This window comes from Bos taurus, chromosome 28, assembly GCF_002263795.3.
Source record: "Bos taurus isolate L1 Dominette 01449 registration number 42190680 breed Hereford chromosome 28, ARS-UCD2.0, whole genome shotgun sequence".
NCBI classification, from domain to species: Eukaryota; Metazoa; Chordata; class Mammalia; order Artiodactyla; family Bovidae; genus Bos; species Bos taurus.
Window position 1 is genome coordinate 32759571 of NC_037355.1, and position 18593 is coordinate 32778163.

General features: G+C 43.1%; 1 protein-coding gene across 15 annotated transcripts in view; it reads right to left on the reverse strand.

Annotated features, from left to right (window-relative positions):
• The window catches only part of KCNMA1 (potassium calcium-activated channel subfamily M alpha 1), a 777298-nt gene that overhangs the window by 149407 nt on the left and 609298 nt on the right, over nucleotides 1-18593 (reverse strand). For all 15 annotated transcript variants that reach the window (XR_009493216.1, XM_024986560.2, XM_024986559.2 and 12 more), the window contains 3 exon segments: nucleotides 18056-18124; nucleotides 8372-8458; nucleotides 949-1025 (listed from right to left, as the gene is read on the reverse strand). Coding sequence is in view for 14 of the 15 variants with exons in the window: in XM_024986560.2 (XP_024842328.1) it covers nucleotides 949-1025; nucleotides 8372-8458; nucleotides 18056-18124 (233 nt within the window). In the remaining variant the exon portion in view is untranslated.

The window sequence follows — 18593 nt, forward strand, 5'->3', positions numbered from 1 at the left end:
TGCCTCACTTTCCTCTTTCTGTAAAATGAGATTAATCATACCCGCTGACAACTATGCAAGGTTATGCTGAAGATCAAATAATGATCGTAAAGAGCTCAAGAAACATGAAAAACACCACGGGAAGGAAGGAATCACTATTGCTGTTTTCTCCAGGGTTGTGAACAACTTCTACTAGACAATGCAACGTAATGACTGCAAGCTTTACTTGATGTCCTAATGCTTTAGGTCAAGAGTTCACCATCCACCATTCCTGATTTACCATATCCTCAAGAAGTCCCACTGGCTGCTTTGTAAGGAGTTTAAGACAAGATAGGCCAGCAGCTGTCGAGCCCAACCTAACCCATCTCGAAGAGCAGTGGTGTTTGAGGTTTGGTCACCAGGCAATGGTATATAAAGTCCAGTGGTGATGATGACCAAATTCTTCCCTTAGGCCAGTCTGAGGGTATCACAACTGAAAACTCTGACCTCTGGTAACCAATCCAGCAAGGATCCCAAGTGGAAAGAGAGTCATCTCCCAAACCCTCAGACTCAGTTTCCCTTCAGCCCTAGCACAGCCACCTTTACACTTGACAGCCCCTAGTCCACTGAAAATCACCATGCGAAAACGCTCCCTCCTCCAGGGCCTCGGCTGCCCGCCGTCTCAAACCTAGATCGCATTTACTGTGTTTGATGGACACAGCTACCTAGGCATCCCTTTAGAGTCAAGAAGTGGGGATTAGGCGTGAGGCTCACACCGAGGTGTTGATGGTGGCGATTTTCCATCCTCTGCTCTGATCAAGTGAGGACGAGAATGTATTTCATGTCTCTTTAAACTGTGGGGTGAAACATAAACATATTCAAGAACTCTCTTGATGTTTAGTGTTTCTTTAAAAAGGAAAGGAGAAGGGAAATGAATTGGGGGGAAAGAGGAAGGAGAGAGGGAGGGGAGGGGAAAGAAACACTACTTACGCCGTTTGCAGCCGCATTTTTTTATCCTTTTGGGATCCGTGATGTCATCATGACAGGCCTTGCAGTAAAAAAATGCCCTGGAGAGAGAGAATGGAAAAACTGACACATTTCATAATCCACCCAAGTGAAATGAGGACCACATTTCCTCCACCACGGTGCCAAATTAATGAAACACGCCAGCACTAATTTCCTTTAATCTTCTGAAAGGTTTAGACATTCATAGACGGAAATGTTTGTTGCAAGACAATTTACTTCAAACACAGGATTCTGCAATTTGAGTTAGTGCTTCTTTTCATAAACTTTTATTTGAAAAGGAGCTGGGAGAGGGTTTGCTGACGTGACACACCACGTCTGCCCTCCCTGCTTGCATTTTCGAGAATATCCCTCAATGCCACTCATTAGAACACTGGGCAACCAGCTCTGGGCCCTCGGTCGGAGGTTTAATACATCCCTGACATCCTCATGGTCTGATCAAAGAGGTATTAAAAGGGCACAAGGATGACTTTCCTCAGTCAAATAAAAATATCAGCCTTGTCACTGATATTTGAAAGCACGATCTCTTGTCAGCCAAGGTAAGCAAGAAATTGAAGAAGAAGGGAAAGTCATGGGGGTCCTCTGTCAAATTCCTTCTGGGATTTCATAGCCCATATTTACTCCCAAACAGGCCAGACCCACTCCCACACTCTCCGGACCTGAGAATACTACATCAGTGAAGGTTTTCTTCTTACTAAGGAGCACAGTTCACTTGACCCCAGGGATGGGTTGGGCAGAGGGTGTTATAGGGTTAGGGTAGAGGACTAAACCTGGGTAGGAAGGTGACCCACAGGCAGCAATCAACAAGAAAATCCCCTCGTGTGACTCAAGTGTCAATATGTGATTACAAGGTGCATTGGCTGTGCTGGAGATATATTCTGGATGAGACAAAGCAAGGTCACTGGGGCACTGTTTAAAATGTACAGGGCCTGGAAAAACAGCACTGGGGGCCTGTATCCTTTCAGTACTGGGGAGGGGGGTGGGTACTGTGACAGTGATAAAATTCACCGGAACAACCTTCTGAATAAGGAGACTAACAAAATTTCTGGCTCACCACCTTCATCACTCCCAACATGCAACTGAATGCCAAGGATAAACATGGTCCTTCCTTGACCTAGGCTATAAAGAAAGAAACACATTTCTTGACCATGTTATTCTCGGTTCCTTTGTGTTTTTCATAGGACTTCATTTATGTTTGGCACTGGCTGGAAACCAACTTTAAGACTTTGGGATCTGGAAGAGATTGTGTAGATCTTGCAGCTGAAGTCCCTGGGACTCAGGGTCCTCATCTGTAAATCGAGGAGGTTGTCATGATCTGCCCAAAGTCATCCTGTCTAGACCTTAGCCAACTCCAGGACTTCTAAAGTCAAGCCCAAAGCTCTTTCTACCTTAGCAGCTCAGCCACTGCTTAAAATGCCAGTTCTCAACCATCTTGCAAAAAACAAAAGGTAGCTGACTGCTTGCCTGAGTGACAGTGTGGCTAAGAACCCAATCAGTGATGACTTGCCCTGAAAGGGGAAGGACAGGAAAGGGGGAAGCAATTTTTCTTTCACTTCCCTTGGACATTTTCTCCCCCATTTGATGTCTCTACACATAATAATAATTGTAACAAAAATGCATTTATAGAGCACAGATTATAGCCCAGGAGCTGTCTTAAGCATAAGTATTAACACATTAACATATTTGATTCTCAAACAATCCTTTGAAAGAGATATGATTATCTCTGAATTACAGATAAGGAAACTGAAGCACAGAGAGTTTAAGTGGCCTGTCCAAGGTCACAAAGAAAAGAGTAGCAGAGCCCGGATTCAAACTCACACAGTCAAGTACTAGAGCCCAAGGTCTTAACACATCTCCACTAAAGAGATGGTCAGACAATGGATGGGTCTGAATAGATGACTAAAAAGGTAAAGTATGATTATTTCATGAATTAAAGCTGGATTCTGAAAATGAAATATGCAAAGGGCCAGACATGTAAACTTAATGAGTAAAATGGGGGTGGAGGGGCCTGTGGTGACCTGGAGATGCACTACCCCCAACCCAGGGCAGAGTATCTAAGCTCCAGCTGATTCTTGCTAAGAGGCACTTCTCTGCACTTCCCCACCCATCTCTGCCTTCCATGCTTACCTGGCAAAGCCCTGGCACTCCGTATACCTGTACTCAAGCAGCTGAGCCTTGCTGGGGAAAGGAACACACCTCTATGCCAACTGATTTTGCTTTAAATCCATGTTTGTGCATGCCAGGGGTCTTTTCACACTTCTCGGGATCCCCTGCCTCGGACCTCCTCCTCCCTGTCAACTTTCTCGCCACTCCCTCTCCTTCTCACCCACCCCTTCTCCAGTTGGTGACCTTGCCCTATCCATCACCAAGACGAGATCTGCATCCTGCAAAGCTGGCCTTTAGGGTCTCCTTGTCCTCAGGTTTCCTGTTGTGTTTGGCCAATGGGAGGGGCCGGCAGGAGACTGGAGGGTGAAAAGTGGTAGGAATTGGCAGTGATGAGATTCCTTTACTGAAGGACCCAGCTCCTGCCAAGCAGTGTTTCCTACACTGCAACCTTTCTCTCCACATTCTGACAGCCCTCCTTTGAGTCTCCAGATCCAGGGCTAAGAGTGGCTCCCGTCTGTTGTGAGCGCTGGTGTGCTTTGTCATACCTTGCTAGTTTTCCTTAACTCTGTGCCCATAACTTTACATGGTCCCTTCATAAAACTCACCTGCCTTTTCCCATTTAAGCATGTCATTTGTTTCTTGCCAGGACCCTCACTGAAACAGCAGCCACCCAAATGTACATCTCCAGCCCTCACTTTTTCCCAGAATGCCAGAATCTTAGGTCCCACTGGCTGTATGACATCTCCATGTGTATGTTTAGTGTGTATTGCCTGCTTATCCTAGTCTAGATAGAATTCTTGATTTCCTACCACCCAGAATTTGCTCCTTCCCCAATTTACCCTATCTCGGTAAGATGGAGCCATCATTCCCCCAAACAGTGTAAGCTCCAGATCTAGGCTCCATTCTTGATTCCTCTTTTCCCCCCTTTCTTATATTCAGTTCATCAGAGGGTCCTACAGACTCTGTAAAATGTATTCTGAGTTGGTCTTACTTCTTTCCACCTCTACTCACCTCTTGCAGCAGCCCCCAAGTCCATGGGCCTCCTCTCCCCTACTCCCACTACCTCCCATTCTCTACCATGCAGATAGAAACACCTTTTAATACATCATCTCCAGCTTAAGACCATCCATGATTCCATGTAATAACACAGCCTCTGTATAAAGTCCTATGGAAACCAGCCCCTGCTGTTCCCTCTAACCTCATCTCACCCCCTCAGTTCCCTAAACACGACAAAATTGTTACCACCATGTCTCCTCTTCCTTTCTGATCCCTGTTCAATGGATTCTTTGTCATCACCTCCATCTCTGCTCATATATCTCTCCCTCAGAGCAGCCATCACTTCAGTTCAGTTCAGTTCAGTTCAGTCCAGTTCAGTCACTCAGTCATGTCCGACTCTTTGTGACCCCATGAATCACAGCACACCAGGCCTCCCTGTCCATCACCAACTCCCGGAGTTCACTCAAACTCATGTCCATCGAGTCAGGGATGCCATCCAGCCATCTCATCCTCTGTCATCCCCTTCTCCTCCTGCCCCCAATCCCTCCCAGCATCAGAGTCTTTTCCAATGAGCCAACTCTTCGCATGAGGTGGCCAAAGTACTGGAGTTTTGGCTTTAGCATCAGTCCTTCCAATGAACACCCAGGACTGATCTCCTTTAGAATGGACTGGCTGGATCTCCCTGTAGTCCAAGGGACTCCCAAGAGTCTTCTCCAACACCACAGTTCAAAAGCATCAATTCTTCGGTGCTCAGCTTTCTTCACAGTCCAACTCTCATATCCATACATGACCACTGGAAAAACCATAGCCTTGACTAGATGGACCTTTGTTGGCAAAGTAATGTCTCTGTTCTTGAATATGCTATCTAGGTTGGTCATAACTTTCCTTCCAAGGAGTAAGTATCTTTTAATTTCATGGCTACAATCACCATCTGCAGTGATTTGGGAGCCCAAAAAGTCTGACACTGTTTCCACTGTTTCCTCACCTATTTCCCATGAAGTGATGGGACCAGATGCCATGATCTTTGTTTTCTGAATGTTGAGCTTTAAGTCAACTTTTTCACTCTCCACTTTCACATTCATCAAGAGGCTATTTAGTTCCTCTTCACTTTCTGCCATAAGGGTGGTATTATCTGCATATCTGAGGTTATTGATATTTCTCCCGGCAATCTTGATTCCAGCTTGTGCTTCCTCCAGTCCAGCGTTTCTCATGATGTACACTGCATATAAGTTAAATAAGCAGGGTGACAATATACAGTCTTGATGTACTCCTTTTCCTATTTGGAACCAGTCTGTTGTTCCATGTCCAGTTCTAACTGTTGCTTCCTGACCTGCATACAGATTTCTCAAGAGGCAGGTCAGATGGTCTGGTATTCCCATCTCTTTCAGAATTTTCCACAGTTTATTGTGATCCACAAAGTCAAAGGCTTTGGCGTAGTTAATAAAACAGAAATAGATGTTTTCCTGGAACTCTCTTGCTTTTTCCATGAACCATCACTTACCCGCAATCTAAATCAGTGACAGTTGCATTAATTCTTTGCAACATGAACAAACAAAACTGCAATTCTCTCCTCCCTAGATTGTGAGCCCATGAAAGCAGTGTCTCCTCCCCACTGTTCACCACTGCTTCCCTGGCACCTAGTACAGAGTGTTCTCAAAAGTGAGCGACCTGCAGATGTTTGATGAATGAAGTAAGATAATACTCAGAGGGTTTCACCCCTCTTTTCCTAAAGCACTGCATCTGAAAGTTTCTCTGAGCTACAATCCATTAACTTTTTCCCAACACTTTTTTTGCAACTGAGGGTGCAAACTCAATACTAGATCATCATAATCTACTTTTCCATTTTAGCAAACTTGTTTAGTTTCCTGCAAACCTCCAATGTCCTTTCTGTGGTTTTCAATCCCCTAACTGACAGCATTTGCTCTTGACACATCACACACCACGGAAAATTACAGGCTGGTGTTGAGGCTGATTGTGTCAGCATGTATTTGGAAACACCATAAAGCACTGAAATGAGACATATTGTACTCCCTAACACAGGAGGTAATTTGCTTTTTGGACTGCCTGGTATTTGTGACATTCATTAGTGAGAGATGTAATAGGAAATAGAATTACACGAATAGGAGCTTCATGTTAGATTTGCTATCGGGGAGGCCCATGGGATCACTGGTACACTTGTGCCCCCAGCCCCTATGCATGCTGAGCACTGTTTCCAGCTTTTGTGTCTTGTGCCTGGTCAAGGGATCAACCTTCTCTCCCAGGAGACCTGGAGGGGCTTCAGTCCCAGTTAGCCTCGCTTTCCTCCTACAGGTGACCCCAGTTTGGGGGGTACTCCTGGAAAAGGAGAAGCTCTATGAACTGGATAAGGAGCTTTTCCTCTTTCACCTGAATAATGACAATCCTGTCCAAATTTGCAGAAGTAAATTTAAGTCATTAGATACCTCAGTCTCAAGGAATTTTTTCTTTAGCTTCTACACCCCCCTTTTTTTTTTTCTGAGCTTTTTTTTTTTTTTTTTTGGCTGTACCACAAGATACACAGGATATCTTAATTCCCCAACCTGGGATTGAACCCATGCCCCCTGCATTGGGAGCATGGAGTCTTAATCACTGATCCACCAGAGAAGTCCCCCTAAAAGCTTTTATAACTAGCAGGGCTAGTTTTTAAGAGGGGATGAAGAGGAAGAAAATAAGTATCAGTTGTCAAATCTCATAGGTCTGTGCTCAGCATGGCAGATTCACCTCTTGGCAAATAAGAATGTAAGCTCTGGAATGGGACTTCCTGGTTTTAAACCCTGGCCCTATGACTCAATAGCCATGTGGCTTTGGGCGAGTTAATTTACTAATCTGTGCCTCAGTTTCCTCACATGTAAATGGCAGTAGCAATGCTCCCTGTCTCACAGTCTGTTGAGAGGATTAAATGAGTTCATCAACGTCTGGTGTCTGCAACTTAGAACACAGCTGGCGCACACGGAACTCTGCATACAAATTCACTAGTGTTTCTAACTGTGGTCAAAAATGTCCTTAGAAAAGGAAAGACCAGTTCCAGTTGGGCTCTGCCACTTGCTTATATGCTGCATGCCCTTGTACAAATCATTTGTCTCGATTTCACAGATGAGGAAACTGAAGCCTGGAGAGTTTCAGAAGACCAACCTCACCAGGTTATTTTGAGGACTAGCAGCAAAGACTGTACAATACCCAGCATCAGCCTGGCTTTGAATAGGAGCTCATTGGGTGAAGACAATGTTCTTATGTTCAGTTGCTAAGTCGTTTCTGACTCTTTGTGATCCTATGGACTGTAGATCACCAGGCTCCTCTGTCCATGGGACTGTTATAGGCAAGAATACTGGAGTGGGTTGCTATTTCCTCCTCCAGGAGATTTTCCCAATCCAGGGGTCAAACCTGTTTCTCCTGCTTTGGCAGGCAGATTCTTTGCCACTGAGCCCCTGGGAAGCCCAGTGAAGACAACAGGCTTAATATAAAAATGACACCTGAACAATTCATCATTTATTTAAGATATTTTATGTAACATTGTCCTTGAGCTGAGTGACCTTTCTGACCTTCTGAGTCACATTTTTCTATTAGTAAATTTTTTCTAGTTCACAGGCTAGAATCAAATATAATAACACTCCATGGTATTCTGCAGAAAGTCCTATGATTTCCTGGGCTGTTTAAACAGGTTTGAGAATATGAACAAAAGTGTCATGAAACATTGAAGCCAATGAAATCCTGGACTGTACCTACAGAGGCTTAAGAATTAAACCTGACAAAGTCAGCCACTTATCTAGAAAGGCCACCAATAGAAATATAGCCAGTTTGGCATTTCATCTGAAATTAATCCAAACTTTTTTGAGATTCCATTTGACACTTAGAGTAGAAAATAGAGACTTCTCGAGTAAATTTGCCTGGATAATGTTAAAAGCACTAGATGAGGGGCCATTTTCCTATGTTGTCCTGGGTCATCAGGAATTAGGATGATCTTGAACAATCGCTTAATCTCCCTGAGACTCAGCTTCTTCACTTGGAAAATGCAGGACCAGGTATCTAGGGTCTCCTAGGTCTAAAATGTTATTCTAATTCAAAGGTAGGGAACTCGTTGTGTGATGAGGAGCCCATGGGGAAGCATGTCAAAGCACAATCCCTTTTTCCTAAGGTTCAGCACCATTTGATGGAAATAGACATGTTCAACACTTCTGGGGTTAGGGCCCAGTACACATTGAAAGCATAACTCAGTGCATGGAGATAGGTACAGCTGAGCCAAAAAGGAAGGCAAGTGAAAATAAACTCTTACCTTTTAACTTCTTTGGCATCACTTGCGATGAAAAATCCTAAAGTACCTTCTTGGATCTTAAGATGGTTTCCAGGATTAATTAATATACTGCTCAGTGAAACAAGAACAAACAAAAAAGACATAGTTATGAGGTCATGTTCTGAAGAAAACCTTAAAGACTACACCATATTGTTAACTTTATAGGGGGCCCACTAGTCTAATGCTTTCCCCAAAGATTTTGTCTAGAGCCTGATCTCCATGGCCCTACACATTTAATTGGACGATGCCATCATAAAGTTCTGCTGCCAGGTTCCCAGGCTGGCATACTCCCAGTTGCAGATATCAAAGCAAATCCAGATTTTAGGGCTGAGTTTGTACAATGGGATTGCCATGGGCTTCTGGTTTGAGGCAAAGTTCCTAATCATGTATTGTTTTGGAAATTACCGTTGATGGTCAGTGTTGAGTGTTATTAGTCTAACAGAGCTATGGCTACACTGATTTTCCATTCGAAGGCAGGGTATTAATGGGACCCCTATATGCATACAGAAACATACATGTATACACACCACATATTACTGCAGGGAATGGTACGGGATGCCTGTAACCAATGTAGAAGCAATCAGAATATCTGCATAACACTGATACGGACCTAGAAGTGGATTCCATGTGCAGCCTGGGTAGAAAGAATTGCATCTACCCTGACAATGAGAAAAAAAAAAATGCCAGCAGTTGGAAATACTTAATGATTCCAGTCTGCTGTTTACAAAAATGTATGGGAGTGTTTGAATAATGTATGTGTCTAGTATATCCTCATTGGGGCCAACTTGTAATTAGAAAAAACAAATGCAAATTATCCCTAAAAAAACTTCCCCCGTGAGGGAAGTATAAACCTCAATATACACTGTCCTACTTCAAAGTGGTATAAATAGATTAGCTGACCAAACTGTGTTTGGACTGACAGAAGAGATAAATGTATCCTAATCTAATAAATGGGTGAAACAAACAAACTTAACTGTCTTCAGACCAAAAGCAGAATACAGACTAGTTTGCACAGAGACTGAGATGAGGCTTTGAGCTTAAGGGACACAGAATTGAGGCATTGTAAACGCAGCACTGGATACCACAGAGTTATTTTTTTGATCTGAAAAGTTGGTGTTTAGTAATATATGTCTGGAATCAGGTTAAAGGAACTCCTCCACTGTCTAAGACAATCAAAACGGAGGATGGCATTTAAGACGTCATCTTTTACTGCTGGTAAAACCATTCCAGAAGAGCGCCGTGGCTAGCACAGTAATGCATCTGTAGAAAGACAGGAAGGACCCAGGTGAACTTTTGTTCTCTTTGGAGAACTCAGAGCAGGTCATTATTGCAAAATGTTTGCAGTCACAGAAGCATCGATTATTACCAATAACAAGACCTGACAGGAGGAAATCGATCCTGTGAGATCACTGTGATTAACACTGAATGATAGCAAGCATCTGAAGATTTGAGGGTTCTGCCCTAGAACCACAGGCAACAGTGAGATTCCTCACAAGCCAGGAAGCAGCAGGTCACACTAAAGTGCAGTTTGCGAGGGGCAGGAGCTCCATACAGGCACCTCCTGAACACACCCGTCAACCCCTCTTCACCTTGGGTTAGCAGCCCTCTGACTTTTCACCATTATAGAGGAAGACAGTCAGAGCTTATCACAGTTTCAATGGGTCCCTGTTTCAAAGTCAAGCAAATGGGATGTTTTAGAAAAGCAGAAGGCTGGATTTTGCACTTTCTTATCCTCATGACTGTGCTGTATGGCAGTTCTTCTGTGCCCTAGTTCTACAATAAGAAATTGGGTCCAAATTCCAACCCCACCATTCAGTTACTGTCTGACTTTGGGCAAGTTACTAATCCTCCCTAGAACTCAACTTCCTCACATACAAGATGAAGATAAGCATAGTCTGCTTTACTTTTTTTTAAAGGATTAAGGGAGATGATGCATAAAAAGCTAATGTATATTAGCTTTTTTTATTTATTATTGCAGAAAAAGCCAAAAATGTATTTCATTTTTAATGAAATCATTACTTTAGCTGGCCCTGTAGAATGGAACATAGAACTTCATACCAAAATACCTTGGCCATAATTATATAAAGTTATTACAGGGAGAAGAACTGTACACTCCAGAATAATATACAGGAATATACATGAAAATTCTGAGTCCTTCTGGAGTTTAAAGGAACTAATTTCTTGAAGTTGAATAAGCCTACATTTTGATGTGTATTCATATAAGGATGTAAAAGCTTCTGAGTGAAAAAGAAATCCTATCGTAGTTTTAACAATGCAATTCAAAAGGGGAAATTTGACACTCATCAATGTCTGGGTGACATATAGGAGCAAAACAAGCCTCACACAAAACCCTGTTTCTTTTTTTTTTTCATCATATGCTTCATTAATTGTACTCCAATGATCAAGCCCATTGTGTCACAGTTCCTATCAATGGAAAGTTTCTTTTCATTTCCTTTGTTCTTTAGCAACAGTGAATAAGAATCGGCGTACAGTGAGGATTTGGGACTGTCATTCTGGAGACAGCAGGTTGAGATAATTTATTACAGCCTCCAAGCTTGCTTTAGTCACGTCAGTGCAGCGGACAGGAAAGCTTTTGGGCACTGATGGAAGGTACATTAGTGTTCAAATCTCAGTTTCGATGCCTGTGTTGGTTAAGGGAACAGGTGTGTGTGTTGGACAGCCGAGCTCAGGTCCTGGCCTTGGGCATGGACCTGCTGATAAACCTCACTCTCCTCATCTGTAAAATGGGGGAATAATTGCTAGCTTACAGTGTCACAAAGCGAATTACAGTACACACCATACATACTATGTCCTGAGTGAGGGGTCACAAAGCAGGTCCTTAACACTTGGTCACTATTATTAGTAAGCAAGGTAATGACAGCACCTAAACAAGAGGTAGACAATCTCTCAGAGCCTCACTGCTCTCCGTTTGATCTTTGGTGCTAATAAACTACCTGCTGCTGCTGCTGCTAAGTCACTTCAGTCGTGTCCGACTCTGTGCAACCCCTGAGACGGCAGCCCATCAGGCTCCCCCGTCCCTGGGATTCTCCAGGCAAGAACACTGGAGTGGGTTGCCATTTCCTTCTCCAATGCATGAAAGTGAAAAGTGAAAGTGAAGTCACTCAGTCATGTCTGACTCTTCGTGACCCCATGGACTGCAGCCCACCAGGCTCCTCCGTCCATGGGATTTTCTAGACAAGAGTACTGGAGTTGGGTGCCATCGCCTTCTCCAATAAGCTACCTAGGAGGCATCTTACTGGTACTGGAAGACCTCTGTACTGACTGAGATATCCAAAGCGTTTTTATCCCCATGCCGTATCTGGAGATGGGCTCATCTGGACCGGCTTTTGGCTGCACAGTGGAGTATCTCCCTGTTCTTTAAACCTCATGGCTGATTGTGTAAGGCACTGTAAGCACCTCCTAGGGCATCGCTGACTGTGTGATTCTAGGATGCCCTCTTGTTCTCGTTTGGACAGGAGGGGAGGCTTCACATCATCTCTGTGTGAGATTCAAGGCTGCATCATTTGCAGTACCCTGCTCAGGCTAAGGCAGCCTTCTGAGTGGGAATCAAAAGACTGAGCTCAGCTCTCGAGAATAATGAAGGAAAGAAATCTAGATACACAAAGAAGTTAGTTGTGCTGGATTCCACTCATAGATTTAAGGGTTTGGTAAAGAAGCACGTGCCCCTGATTTCAGGGGACCATTGCATATAATACTTCCTGTGTAAGGGTACAAAGTTTCAAAGTCTCTTGAAGGAAGTCTATTACTCTTTTTGATATTTTAGACAGTGAGTCTTCTATCCACATTCCAAATCTAGAAAGTTTAAATCCATTAAATCCTCTTCTCTTTGAAACTATAAAAAGATAAGGATCCTAGACAGAAGTAACTTTTTTTCCTGCCAAATGCTTGCTACCCTTAGAATATGCTATTGACCTTCTAATGGGAATATGTAAATCTTTCCAAAGATCTTTGATCTCAAAAGATGTTAAGTTTGTTTGGCTTTTATGGCTGCCAAAAGTCTCCCTCCCTGTGCCTCACTTGAAAACAGGCTTTTGCTCCAATTTTGTCTAATTCACTAGCTTATCAGAGATAAACTTCAAGATGTGTCATGTGAAGAATCAAGAAAATCTCTAAGAAAAAAAAGCCTAAATATCAATTAGCAGAATTCCAATAGGGACATCTTCTTGGCAGGGGTGGATTTTTTCTTAATTCAAGGAACTATAAATGATCCTCTTTTTTTCTATGACCTTGTTAATTTGAACTGAAAACATTCAGTAACAGCTGGAGGCAAAGGGCTGGTGTGATCCCTTCCCCAAGGGTTCTTACTCTCCCCCTCTTTTTCCTAGTTTTGTATCTAGACTTATTTTTTGGTTCCTTATACACCCTATGGAGCAAATATTTATTTTCTGTAGGGAAACCATCATTAAATAAAAGACTGAAAACCATAATCCTATTTTATTTACTTCTATAAGCAAGTTTCTCATGCTGCTGCTGCCGCTGCTAAGTCGCTTCAGTCGTGTCCGACTCTGTGCAACCCTATAGACGGCAGCCCGCCAGGCTCACCCGTCCCTGGGATTCTCCAGGCAAGAACACTGGAGTGGGTTGCCATTTCCTTCTCCAATGCATGAAAGTGAAAAATGAAAGTGAAATCGTTCAGTTGTGTCTGACTGTTAGCGACCCCATGGACTGTAGCCTACCAAGCTCCTCCGTCCATGGGATTCTCCAGGCAAGAGTACGGGAGTGAGGTGCCATTATCTTCTCCGAAGTTTCTCATAGTAATCAGCTTAAAGCCCTGCCTGCAATAGGCACATTTCAACTCTCTTGAATGAGTGAAAACCATAAGCAGTGGCCTCAGTTACAGAAGTGTCTCTTTCCTTCTCTAATAAAGAGAAACGTAGTTGTAGATGTTCTTCCAAAGACCAAGCTGCAATTCTCACCAGTTGGGCCTATCAAAGGAGTGACCACACTCCTGGGGATTTGGGGCTTGACAGCAAAATGATTTGTTCCCTTTCTCCACCACTTACGCATAACAACTGGGAAACATCTAGTTATCCCTTCTTCAATCATCATAAACTTTACTTGGTCGCTATTTTTGGAGACAACCAAGGATTAGTCATTCAACTGAAACACATTTTTTTAAAGTGAACTTTTTATCCATTATGGATAAATATGACAGGTGTTTATTTCTCTCCTCCCTCCCCTCAGTTTTGATAGGTGTAGCGTACCATTCCCTGAGCAATTACAAAAATATCACTCACATGAGAAAACAGTTTGTACTTGATAACATGGCAATTATATCTGTGTCTAGCAAGCTAATGGGACTTCATGAACTAGAGCAAAAAGATAAGGACATCGAGCACTTTATTTCACACTGTGCCCAGATGAATCATGCCACTGGGGGGTGGTCTTTCTGACCACACAAGGTCACAGAGGTTGCTATTGGGTGGGACTTTGACCAGTGGTCGCCCTGCAGTTTATGGGCTATGTTCAGGAACAGCCTAAAGAAACCCCAAATCATAAATCTTATTGACTTTCTGGAACTTTCCATTTCTTCTTGGGTTTAAAATATATTCTGCTAGAGTCCCACACAACTAGACACACGCACTTTTCCTATAAAATATATGTAAGGGCACGGTGAGTATTCCATGCTTCAATATGTTTGAGCCCAATTCACTTACACAGAGACAGCATAATAAAGATTGCTCCCAGTTGGTCACACTCAAATGACCACCTCTGTGGTCTGCCAGTGACAGGGGCAAGGACTTGTTTTGCCTGAATCCATCTCAGTAATTTTAGAAATGTCATTTTAAAATCTATTTTGGACATAAGGAAAACAGTAGCCATATGCGATGGGAGAGAGAGTTCGTTTGGGAAGGACCATGATGCATATTTGGTTCTGGGAGCAAACCGTGTCACTTTCTGATACACTTCAGAACAAGTCATGCCTATATCACGACATGCCTCACCACAAGATAAAAGGGGTCAAAGGCCAAAAGCCAACAGCAGAGGTGCCCCACTGTGGACCTTTGAAGATGCAAAGTGTTGCAGTAACTTCTTGCAGTTGGATCATATCAATAATACCAAACTGACAGGAAGCCACCTCTACTCAAGAACATCACAGAAGAATCTGATTTTGGAAAGAGTTTCAGATAGATAGATACACACACACACACACACACACACACAATTACAGACAAAAACACATGGCAGTGATTACAACCACAGAACAAAACAACTCTAGAGAAGACGAACAAAGAGGCATCTCAATAGTATGTTTTCAACAATACTGTCTTTGAGAAAACAACACTGCAAATATTAACCCAAAAAGTTGGGGGGAAAAAACATCTATTGATGAGGATTTGGTCGTGCTTCATGCAACATAAAACAGCAGCAAAACAGGGTGAGGTCACATGGTGAAAACTGAGATACTTCATATTAAGAAATATGCCCAAACACATTGGGAAGAAAGAGAAACATGAGTTCATCTCAATAAACAGTACTCATTCAGCAAATCAAATGTGATGACTTGGCAATTGAGTAGCAGCATTCTAAGTCTGTACTGAGTACTGGCCCAGGGAGAAAGTACAGTCAAATGTTATCATCAAAATTAGCATACAGAAAGAGAGTTAAGTGTAAGGGCTTGGTCTCTGTTTTGTGGATAAAAGGACACAAACTTGTCTCTACAAGCTGGAAACGGGACACAGGGCAGAGGAGGTCACTGGGAATGTGGATGTGGTATGCAGACAAACGGCACCAAAGCACATCAGGACAGGACAGAAACAGACACTGAGGGCTGGAGAGACGCATTCTCCTTTGTCAGCTCTACTAGCGTTTGCTCCCATCGCTGGTGCCATGACTGAAAACAGGGTTGGGCCTTTGTTTTGTGTAGCTTTCCTGCAAAGAAGTTAGTGCATGATCCGAAAGAATCAACAAATCAAACAAGAAAGGCAATATGCTACTTTCAGTGTTTATGGACTCTGGTTGGAGAGAGGTTTGTATATAAAAACACATATATACACACACATATATATATATGTATATACGGGGCTAGACAAGGGAATGAGATTATATATATGTATACACATATATATAATCTCTATCTTCCTGAATTCTTGGCAAAGGGTTAGTCCTGTGGTTAGACGTGAAGACGGAGGGTGGAAGTTGGGAGGAAAGTTAACGAAGAGAGCATACCGCTTTCGGCTTCTGCAAAACGACAAGAAAAGAATTGAAAATCAAACAATTGGATAATTAGTTGATTGACACCAGAAGGAAAGAAGGAATAAAACCTTTGTTTCAAGTTATTTGAAGGATGCATGTGAAAACAAGGTTTTCTGGCAAAGCATGGGAACAGTATCATGGGGGTGAAACGGCAACAAAGGAGGCAGTTCACACAGGTCAGAGGCACGGGGCAGGGTGGAAAAAGAGGGGGGGTGGGGCGGTCCTCTGAATGTTAACACCCAGTCACTTAGGAAATGGGAGAGGAAGGCAAATGGGACATTTTTAAATGAAGAACAAAATCAAAATGAGTATCTCAGGAAGGGTCAGAAGCTCAGTTCTTTTTAACACGGACATTGTGTTTGAGTCCTGTGTTTTCTCGGAGGCATGATCCACATTCCCTCCAACACACCTTTTTCCACAAGAACCAATGTGCTTCCACACTGAGACCAAGCCATGTTTGAGGATTAAAGCTGGCAGCTATAGACAGAAAGCTAAACCCAAGTCTTATTGGTTCTTTTCTCCCTCTTCTGAAAAAGGAAATTCTAAAAGCTCTCTGTATGTACAAATATGGCTTTGTTGAAAATATCTCTGATTTGTGAATTAATTGGAGCATCTATCAAATAAATGATTGTGCCTTCAGGGAGAGCACTGAGTTATTTTTCTTAGAACAGTGACTGCGGATTCACACTGAAACCATTAACAGTCTTTCTCTCTCCCTCCTTTGTGACCAAAAAGTGGCAGGTGGGAGATGGCTGGTTAAGGTACAGGGTGCAGGCTCCTGCTATGGAACTATTCCAGAATGGCTGAGAAACACTCTTCAGCATCACCCACATGATGACATTTTTTCCCTTAGAGATGCACAGAAGTGACAGAGAGCACTAAATTATACAAAGATTTACTAACTTGGCAACATGAGAATATCATTTGCAGAAACCCAGGATACACATTTTCCCCTACACAGGTACAAGGATATATTGGCAACAACATGGAGAAGCAACAATCCCAGAAACATCCACTTTATCTGTTGAACTGCAAATAGCCAAGAGCTCTCGGGTGTTTTGCAAATAATATTCTTCACTTTGCCAGCACAGAGAAGAAAAACGTATATCTACATAAATAGTTGTCAACTGCTAAGACCATGGTCTACCATGTGGTCACCAAATCTACCATTTTGTCTTCCTTTTGGTTGATTTGGATATTCAAAATTATTTAATATGTGATCAGATTGACTTTGTGAGCAATCTGATCTGGTGGTTAAGGTAACAGAGAACATTGGATTGACTGGCTCACAATCCAGTGTTTGATTTTGTTTGTTTGTTTGCTTTGTTTGGGTCATAGAGACACGGACTACATATTTGAAAAGAAAGTGAAAGTGAAGTTGCTCAGTCATGTCTGACTCTTTGCGACCCCATGGACTATAGCCTACCGGGCTCCTCTGTCCATGGAATTTTTTAGGCAAGAATACTGGAGTGGGTTGCCAAAGTCTGGCTTTATTGAGTCATTCACTCAGAAAATGGAAACTCCTTAAATGATGATAGCAGGAACCTTCTAGTCTTGCCCTGCAGTCAGTTAATAAGGCATTTATTGGAGGATATTTCTACCATTCCCATGGACACCTACAGGTAAACTTTTTAACATGGATGTCAGTTCAAGGGCCATAAGCCTGAGCACTTCTCAGTAAGCTCTCCTTCTAAAGCTATTGATAAGAATTGAGGAGCAAAACGTCATCTCTCTTTTATCTGTAATGCATCCAGTACTCCAACAAAAATTCCTTGTTAATGGCAATGCTTCCTCCTTCCAGCACAAACTCATATATTGACTGGAGTGTTATCTATTTTGACCAGACCTGGTCCCTCATCAGTCTGATTTGCACATAATTAAGTACAAAATAAATAAATAAAGAGGGCTCCTGCCTCCAAGCCCTGTTCTCTGGGCTAATTTACATGAAGCTGATATTCTGCCACCTGGATGTCAGTTGCACCGGGAGAAACACGTATGGTGCACAATAGGCTGCTTGTAATTTGGCTCCAAGAGAGCTGTGATCTCCCATCACGGCTCTGCCCCATGCCTGCTTTGAAGGAGGCCAGAGTCCACCTGCTTTTTGCTCACAGCAGTAAACATGGGTTTAAGGACAGGGTCTGTCCCTCGTTTTGTATTTAGAGGGTGAAAAGTGTAAGTTGGTGTGATCAGGTGGAGATCTGGATGCCTCATTCCTTTCCCCTGGAGAAACAGTCTCTCCAGTGGGGTTTGGGATGCCAGGTGTGTCTGCGATAGAAGTGGCAGGATCTAGTTAAATACACCTTGAAATGTGACTTCAAGTCAGGGAAGTATTGCATTAGGGTTCCAAACAAATAAATAACGCGTTACGAAAGAAGTGAACCGAATGTTCCCAGCCTGCATGCTCACCATCATAAACGTCAGGTGGGCACTGGGTCACGGCGAACTTACCGGCTCTCTCGATTGGCGGACTTGTACTCAATGGCTATCATGAGAAGCTTGAGCTTCACAAAACACAGCCTGCAATGAGACAGAAAGTGCTTCCCAGTCAGTGGTTCCAAATGACCAAAGGCACACAACAAACACTGTTACGACCTTTCCATCTCCTGATGCGGTCATTAACCAAGGGACCCCTATTCAACAGTCTGTGTGCCAGAGGGAGGGGGCTAGGAGCCACGCCTCCCCATCCTCCCCATTAAACTTGATTTCTCACAAGTGATAAGGTGCTGAATGTTCAAAGTGCAAATTGCACTCAGGTCTGGATGTCTAGACACACACCCCAAGCAGGGATTTCTGCCTGGGGATTTATGCTGGGCCAGATTCATTAGTTACTCGGTTGGGTAGTAAAATGTTAACTGCAGGGGGAGGGAGGTATTTGGAGCAGCTGGACCTGTTATTTGGATTCCATTTCGGTTTTTGTACAAATGGCTCATATTGTTGTTCCGAGCAGACCCCTGTGCGCTTGGAATGATGGTAATAACCCTTAGCA